This window comes from Mirounga angustirostris, unplaced genomic scaffold (assembly GCF_029215605.1).
Source record: "Mirounga angustirostris isolate CCGP_5_RB_7025 unplaced genomic scaffold, mMirAng1.0.hap1 SCAF_2, whole genome shotgun sequence".
NCBI classification, from domain to species: domain Eukaryota; kingdom Metazoa; phylum Chordata; class Mammalia; order Carnivora; family Phocidae; genus Mirounga; species Mirounga angustirostris.
The window spans coordinates 55,372,920-55,381,837 of NW_026991710.1; the positions used below are offsets into that span (position 1 = coordinate 55,372,920).

The 8,918-nt window shown below is 34.0% G+C and overlaps 1 protein-coding gene across 7 annotated transcripts in view; it reads left to right on the forward strand.

Annotated features, from left to right (window-relative positions):
• YTHDC1 (YTH N6-methyladenosine RNA binding protein C1) overlaps positions 1–8,918 on the forward strand; it is a 56,442-nt gene that overhangs the window by 25,969 nt on the left and 21,555 nt on the right. For 5 of the 7 annotated variants that reach the window (XR_010409412.1, XR_010409411.1, XR_010409413.1 and 2 more), the window contains 6 exons: positions 623–789; positions 3,270–3,352; positions 4,624–4,660; positions 4,733–4,796; positions 4,902–4,964; positions 6,577–6,711. Coding sequence is in view for 4 of the 7 variants with exons in the window: in XM_045881064.2 (XP_045737020.2) it covers positions 623–789; positions 3,270–3,352; positions 4,624–4,660; positions 4,733–4,796; positions 4,902–4,964; positions 6,577–6,711 (549 nt within the window). In the remaining 3 variants the exon portion in view is untranslated. The remainder of the gene's footprint in view (positions 1–622; positions 790–3,269; positions 3,353–4,623; positions 4,661–4,732; positions 4,797–4,901; positions 4,965–6,576; positions 6,712–8,918) is intronic. The other 2 variants (XM_045881065.2, XM_045881067.2) reach the window with 1 other exon arrangement.

Sequence of the window (8,918 nt, forward strand, 5' to 3'; positions counted from 1 at the left end):
TTTCTGAATAGAAGGAAGCTGTATGAAAAGTATATGTACCCAGGTTTTCAAGTCTGCAAATGAAATTAAAAGTGTGGTGGTTTAAAATAAACTCAAATCTTTGACCCCCATAGTTTCTACACGTAACTTTGAACCACAACTGGTGTGCTTTGATTGCTCATAAATGAAACTGTTGGTAGTTGAAAATAAAAACTCATTTTAAAAAGTCCATACATCAGTATCTCTTTGTAGTTAATCTAATGTATTTTAGTGTATGTCGCAGTTCCTGATTATCAAAGTTGTTGGCACACACTAACATGTTTTTCCTCCGCTGAGTTAAGGTAGATACCCTGTTCTGATACTTTTGTATTTTGCACAAAGAAATTTTCCTTTGTTTGTAGAGGACAATTGTCACAGTTTTAAGCAACTGCATTGGTGTATTAAACTTTGGAGATTCTACACTTTCAGTTTTTACCCTTATATAAGGATAATATCAAGGAAGTTTTTGGAATCCCATATGATCATCAACCTTGAGAAGGAAGTCTCCAAGTCAGTTTTTGTTCTTGTACTTCAGGAAAATACAACAAGTCTATTGAAAGTTTCTCCTGTTTTCGTCTTGTAAATTGCTACTTTCCTATTCTAGGAAATTGAACTTGAATGTGGAACCCAGCTTTGTCTTCTATTTCCCCCTGATGAAAGTATTGACTTGTATCAGGTCATTCATAAAATGCGTCACAAGAGAAGAATGCATTCTCAGCCCCGATCAAGAGGACGTCCATCCCGTCGAGAACCAGTCCGGGATGTGGGAAGGTTAGAAACGTTCTTTGGACTGATAATAGGCACATGTATCAGAATAACATGATGGAGGAATGTGATTCGTCAAAAGTTTGTCCTGCGGTAAAGAAGAAAGAGAAAATCCTCAAATCAAGCTGCATGGACTAGTTTGTGGCTTCATTGAGGATTTCACATGGTCACCTTGGTCTCAGTCATTTTTCAAGAGGAAAATGGGGATCTTTCCTTATGCAGAAAAAAATTATTTGCTAAAGAGTGATAACCAGTTTAAATTAGATAATATTCTGATCATACAATGTATACAATTGAAATGAGGTAGGCCTTTGTTGCTAAGAACAGGCTAGAAAGGAGGAAGAGGAGGAAGTCTTTATTTGCGAAAATTGTTAATATTTTGTAAAAAGCCCTTTCTTTCAGGTGTGTCTCTGGATAAGCCTTATCAGATATGGGACTTTTATAAAGGATCACTAATGTTTTTTCAGAAGATGACGCCTCATTTAGAGGATAAAATATTTTAAGTTATTTTGATATTCAAGAGGAGCATTATTGGGACTGTTTCAAATTTTACCACCGTGATGTGTTAACCCCATTGCCAAATATTCTCTAACATGTACCCAGTGAATTCACACATCTTGCTGAGCTTCTGAAAACAATAGGTTCTTTCCAAAGGGGATCAAGTGGCCCTGGGAGACCCGGCAACAAACCGAAAAGAAGGGCTGTTGCTGTGTCTATTTACAACTTTTCCAGATGCTGGCAGTACCTGTGGACTTAAAGTGTTTTTTAGAGGATCGCCATGGTTATTGATCACTACTTTATGAACTAAGCAGCATTTTCCAGGAAAAGGGGGTTTAACTTGTTACAGAATTGGAGAAGTCTTTGCAAAGGACTGATTTAAGCCCTTCTACCCAACACCTTTCCCTGTGTAGATTTGCATACAGCTAAACCTAAAATATTCTGCTAAAGACTGTTGGATGTATGGTTGATGGGATGAAACCTTTGGTTAAGTTTCCTTTTGGTGGAAACATCCTGTGGTAGGTACAGATAATCCAACAAGAGTCCCCATTTCTTTGAGCTTAAAAAGGACACTGTCGAGTAGGTAGGAGGAAACCTGGCAGAGCCCCTTATTTTTGGCCTTAAAGGACTGAACACCAAGATGTCTTTTGAAGTTTTAAGCTAAGAGGTTTCCAGTGCAATACAATATATACAAGTGAAGTTTTTACCTCAGTTTTGCAATGGACTGCAAACTATACTTATTACACCACTACACCTTCTCTCAAGCCTGCCAGGGCCTCCATATATGTATGTGGCTTACAGCTTAAAGTCAGTAGTTGGACTACTATATGAACTGTTACTATCATGTTTTATACCGGTCGTAAATGCACTCCCCAAACTACAAGAAAGCGGTATGTTTATTTTTTAAACCAGCTTTTCATTTTCTTAGTCTTATTTATTGTAGATGAAACTGTTTTTATTTTGTTGGGGGGCTTGGGGTTATTGCACTTTGCAGTTTGAGTGAACTTGTGTTGGAAAAGTTAATGAAAGCAGTTGATAAATAGCTGGAAAACTAGTAATGCCAGGTTATTACAGAATTTTTATTTGACATAAAGGGTAAAAAGATATTTATTACCAAAAAAACTTGGAATTTTTGTTTTTATTTTGTGTAGTACTTTATCAAATGCTAAATAAAATGAAGTGTATTTATGATGTATTACATTAACCATTGAGATTTATGGGAGACCGTAAAGAGCAGCCCTCTGTAGACAGTAAAATTTCACCTTCTAAAGAATATACTTTGAAATTGTTTTATGAACTCTGTTAAAACTGCCCCATTACGTTCCAGTTTTATTTTAAGGCATTGTCTCTAGAAAAAAATTCCCTTAACTCTAAATGTTATTAACTATAGAAATTAGTTTTTCAAAGTATCAAGAGTTTCAAAACTTTCCTGTAAAGTCACTTAGTACGTATCAAATTTTTTGTATGATCATGTGAAAAGCATAATTTTGTGCAAAGCAAAAAGAAATAAGACATTCTTAATTTTGTTTAGACTTCTAATAACTTTGAATATATAGATTTTAGAGTTAACGTGTTGTGTGTAATGATGATAGTTTTTTTAATTTCCTTTTTCACCTGAATGGAGACTTTATTTGAGAAAGTGTTTTGTTAAACCTGATATTTACATTAGTTTGAGGGCCGCTCATTTACTTTTGTTTAGAATACTAAAATTTGATTTACATATTTTGATCAGACTATTCTTTCCAAGTTTTTCATCATAGTATGAGGATTACAGAGAATATTTCCAGCAATACATTCAAGGATTGATTTATAATAATTAGAGGGATTAAAATTTAGAAACTTTAAGATTTGTTCACCGGAAATTAGGATGTTATTTTAAAGGAAATAATGGGCTATTCTTTGTACTTACTTCTGTCAGAAACTCTTGCATTGCTGTTTGTTCTCCCAGCAGTTTTTGGTTTAATTTCTAATGTGTCTAATTTGTGTAGGCGTCGACCAGAAGATTATGATATTCATAACAGCAGAAAGAAACCAAGGATTGACTATGCCCCTGAGTTTCACCAGAGACCAGGTTAATATTTTATAATCCTGCAGATATTTGACTTAAAATTATGAAACAACAACAACAACAACACAAAAACATTATTATAATCCTATAGTTCTAAAAGTGAGAAAACTTTAGGATGTGACTCCTTAAACCATAGGAAATTATCAATAGTTGTCACTTAAATTCTTCTACTTTGTGAAGGCTATCTATTTTAGTGTGACTCATTATCATAATCTGTTAATTACCTGATGTTGCTAATTTATAATTATTTCACAATGGAAACTGCACATATGTTTTAAGATTAAAAAGTGGTTAGGGAAAGCAGTGATCTTACCCTTTATTATGCTTTTTATTTCCTATTATACTTAATATCTTATGTGGTATATAACTTTAATTAGACACTGAAGTTACACTATATTTTCTAAATAAAAATCTTTAACATCATGTTTTTAGAGAGGAATGAGAAATACTTGGTTTTAATCTACACAGCAGCTTTTCAGCTAGTCTTTCCCTTACCAATTAAAAAAGGCAAACTGTATTTAAGAGAAGATACTTATTTAAAACAGTAATACACTTATAAAAATTAGGCAATTTGAAAATTGGTGTTAGTGAGCATTACAGCATTTTTACATAACAAGTGGCTTGATAAACCTTATTCTTTTCCAAAATGGGATAGTCCAGAGAGTGAAATTAGTTTTTCCTCAGTAACATGGCCACGCAAATGTTTTTACATTTTAATTTGCTAAGTCCTTACTAAAGAAGGGGAGAGAGAATATTTCTTTTTTCACCATGGTTCTTTCACTTAAAATGTATAATCTTCATTTTTGTGACTTTTGCAGTTTTGTTTTTCTCCCTCTTAAGTTTGCATTTTTTAAAACTATCTGGTTGACTTAGCAAAGCTTGTGTATACCTAAGATGGAAGGTAAACATTTGTTTTAAGGAAGTCCTGTTACCATTGTCCTCAAGATAATTCTTCTGCCCTTACTTTCCTTATGGTGCAGCATGAAGAAATTTTCTATCTAGCGAGAATTGGGGTATGGATTTTAGAAGATTCATATGAAAACCTCTCTAGCAGTTTATAATTCTGTGATATCAGTAAGTTATTTAGTTACTTCCTAGATTATCATGTAATCTGAGAAGAAAATCTGAAAATGGAATAATACAATAATAGCATCACTTAATAGCATCACTATATTTCATGGGAAGAATTGAAATGAGTGGTAAGGAAGGTTTAATTATAATGCCATAATAAAAAATATAAATTTGATTTACTAAAATGCTTGATGTTTGAACAGGGTATTTAAAGGATCCACGATACCAGGAAGTAGACAGGTAAGTTGGGTTCACTCTTGCTTAGCTTTAAATTACATTCTTGGAACTAGTTTATGAATTACCTGAATTTAGTTTCACAAATCTTATTCCCAACAGACGATTTTCAGGAGTTCGCCGAGATGTGTTTTTAAATGGGGTAAGTATTTTATTTTATATATTTAATGTTCATAAAACCAGGATCTGATTTACTTTATGGTTCAGGTTTGATTTTTTTTATTGACATTAATATTTTTCATTTTAGTCCTACAATGATTATGTGAGGGAATTTCATAACATGGGACCACCACCACCTTGGCAAGGAATGGTTTGTATTCTTTTCTTGCAAATTATTTAATTTCATTCGCAGTTCCATATATTTTGAATGCTTATTTGGAATGTGATTGTTACAGTTACCCATTAAGAGACTTAAAACATAAATCTAAACAGTTGGAGGGCTATTTTTAAAACTAAAGACTAATGAATAATTTGATTTGTGTTAATGCAAGTTTTAAGTGTTATGGTTTACTACTGTAGTGGCTAGTATTGTAAACTGCCTGGGTTCAAGTGCCTTCCCTTTTCAACTCTGTGACCTTGGACAAGTTTCTTCTTAGTTTTCCTTATCTGTAAAACTCAGTGGGCATTTGTTCATTCTTTGGCTCATCAAATTAATATGTAGTACCCATTCTGTGCAGGGCACTCCGCTTTACGCTGGGTTGGTGAATGAAATGGACATTGTGTCTGTCTTTGTATGGTTTGAAATTTAATGAATATCAGTGTTGACCTCATGGGAGTGTGGGGAAGATAATTTACAAAATATATGTAAAGTTTAGCATAGTGCTTGATCCCAATACTTAGTAAATTCTTTCTACAGTAAGGTTAGGGGCCCCTGGGTGGTGCAGTCGGTTAGGCATCTGATTCTTTGTTTCTGCTCAGGTCATGAGATCGAGCCCCACATCAGGCTCCATGCTCAGCGTGGAGTCTGCTTGAGATTCTCTCTCCTCCCCCTCCTGCTTGTGCTCTCTATCTCTAAAATAAATAAAATCTTTTAAAAAATTAAGGTAATTAAATCCTGTGCATAATTTTTTTTCTTGTGCATGATTTTTAGTTTTTTTTCTTTTTGTAAGAAAACTGAATATTCTTAGAGTATCTTTTAAGGTATTGAGGATAGCCAAAGCATTAGTTCCTGAGAAATAAAAAACTTGGAAGTTTAAGTAGTTCTTATTATCTTTTTTTTTTTTTTTTTTTTTAAATGCTGCCTGTAATGTGGCCTCTTCATCTGACTTATTTCACTTAAGGTACTGTATACAGATAGATGAATTATAGGATGGCTTTCCTTTAGATTCTGTGAAATTTTTAAAAAGTCAGAATATTATCTTGGCGCTAACTAGGAAAGTAATCTTCGATTTGCCCTTAACTCATTTTATAATGGCATTTAAAAATTCAGTATGTCCTGGAGGTCTTTTTATTTTTTAAGGGTAGATGTTTGCATAGTGGTTAATGATTGATCTTAGAGCCAGGATGCCTGATGCTATGTCCCAGATCCACCTTTTTACTAGCAGTGATTTTAAGCAAGTTACTTAACCAGTTGGTGGCTCAGTTTCCTCTTTTGTATACTAGGAATACCAGTACCTATTTCATTGGGTTGCTGTGAGAAATAAGATGTGTAAAGTGCTTAGGACAGTGCCTCGTTCATTGTAAGCACTGTGTAATGGTTTGTTGTGTTCTCTTAGTATTTAAAATCTTAAAGGATGTATAACTAGTTCATTATGCACGTATTTTCAACAAGCACATAAAGGGTATTTTGAAGAACCTTTATGTCAGAGTAAGTGGATCGTACAGATTATTAAATTAATTGTTTGGGATAGGTGGTTTGTATAGGGGAATTCTAAGAATGGTTTATTTGGTAGATGTTTATGGAAGTGGTTTTCTTTTTTTAGGCTCCTTATCCTGGAATGGAACAACCTCCACACCATCCTTACTATCAACACCATGCTCCACCTCCTCAAGCTCATCCCCCTTACTCAGGACATCACCCAGTACCACATGAAGCAAGATACAGAGATAAGAGAGTAGTAAGTGCACGAGAAGGCTCAAGTATGAGGGAACTACTTTGAATTCTGTTGATAATTTAAATGTGGGGATACTAGATTATGTTGAGTGGTGGACTGTTTCATATTCTTACTGAATGCTGTTTTGAAGTAATTCACAACTTGTTTTAATTAAAAATGGCTAATCCCTTTGGATTATTTAAATAGACTGTATTTATTTTCACTGATCAAGCAGACTGCGCAAGTTGAGGCAAGTTCTACTTGTAACTCTTAGCTAATGTCATAGGGATATCATAACTAGGATATTTTCTTTTGGTACAGGGGTCTTCAGTTATAACTAATTATTATTGCAAATAGGTGTTTCTAAGCTTTCTGTATATTCGGACTTAGTTTTCACAGGATAGATGGTGTGTATTAAGTTACTTAACAGGTCATCTCTAGTCTCATTTAGTTATTTGTTTCTCTGCCAGATTTTATCAATTCACCTCCTCTGTCTGATTCTTAAGACGATGCTAACAAATGACAAACAGATGTTAAGAAAGGCAGATGAGTAATTGTCCTTTAGTAATTACTGGTTCTAATAATTTGATATGGTTGATATGGAAAGCTTTTTTTGATAACTTCAAAACAGAATGAATGAAAGGCAATCTCTAGTTGGAGATTTCTTGGGTTTTCATTATACTAGTTAGAGATTGTTTATTAAATGGTTGATATTCTTTTTTTCCCTCTAATAGTACTTTTATTTTTTTAAACTGAAATTGTCTCCTTGTACTTGTTATAATTCCTTTGTGTGTAAATTTGATAGTTTTAGAAAGGTAGTTTGGTTGTTAAAGTAGGATGTACAGTTTGGACATCCCCGACCTCCTTCCCGCCACTGTACTTGACATGAGTTTTTTGGTTGGGCCAAATAAACATTCTTTATCTTCCTGCTTAGTTGAAGAGCATGCATATTTGAGAGGGCCAGTCAGGAGTAGCCCAGCCTATCTTTGAGATACTTTTATGTTAATTTATTTTCTTATTCTTGTAAAGATACTAATTCTTCAAAATCAGATCCTTTTAGGATCTTTAATATTCTGTGAGACAATTTGAGAATCCTAATTGACTAATAGACTTTTTTTTTTTCAGTCACACAGGAAGAAATACACAGCCTATGTATGATGAAATCTTAGTTGGCTAAGATGAGTTGTGGTGTTTTTTTGTTTTGTTTTGTTTTTGTTTTTTTAAAGATTTATTTATTTCTCAGAGAGAGACAGAATGAGTACAAACGCAGGGGGAGAGGCAGGCTCCCTGCTGAGCAAGGAGCCTATTGTGGGACTTGATCCCAGGACCCTGGGATCATGACCTGCGCTGAAGGCAGATGCTTAACCAGCTGAGCCACCCAGGCATCCCAAGTTGTGGTGGTATAAATGATTACATAATTTTCAAAATAGGAATTCTAAGATTCTTTTACTAAAGGGTACTTGTCCTTTTTATGTAATTTTTTGGTTAGTGTATATATTTTATGCTAATATATTCATGTATTCATTGTATGTGAGAGGTAGAGTGGAACCGTGGTTTTGAACCTTACATTCTGAATATTTGAGCTGACTTTTGAAGAAAGACCAAGTTCAGTTAAGTAAAGGTGAGTTGAGAACCAAGAGTAGAAAGCTGGAGCAGGGAACAAGATTATAAGTAGCCACAGTGACAACTTGGCCAGTTGCTCATCTTACCCTCTCTCATCCTCCTCAGCCTTTTATGTATTATTAGATCTGTGTGGAGTAGACTTAACAATCTTACTAAAAGTATTTTCTTAAAATCACGTCCTATTTCATAAGTTGTCATTAACTGGTTTAGTTGGAAAAAAAATTTGGAAGGTAAGAATTCCTCATTTTACCATAAGAGGGCAGACTTGGGTCAAGTTAGTTTGTAGAATCAAAGAAGGAAAAAAAAATAGGGTTCACCTATTGCAGAAAAACACTGATGAAACTTAGCATAGTTGGCATCAATCAGCCTTGTATCTGTGATCGTTGTTACTTTGGCCTGAATCTTATTTAAAAAATTAGATGGAAAAGTCATTGAAGTTATATAGCAAACTGCACGAAGTGAGTTTCAACAGGATTTGAATAATATCTGTTGTTGGTGCCTAGTAAGACATCAAAATCCTTTTTCTAAGCAGTATCAAAATTGCATTTTGTGAATTAATCCATTAGTGCATTTCTCTAGATTTTTTTCTCTACTGTACAGTAATTACA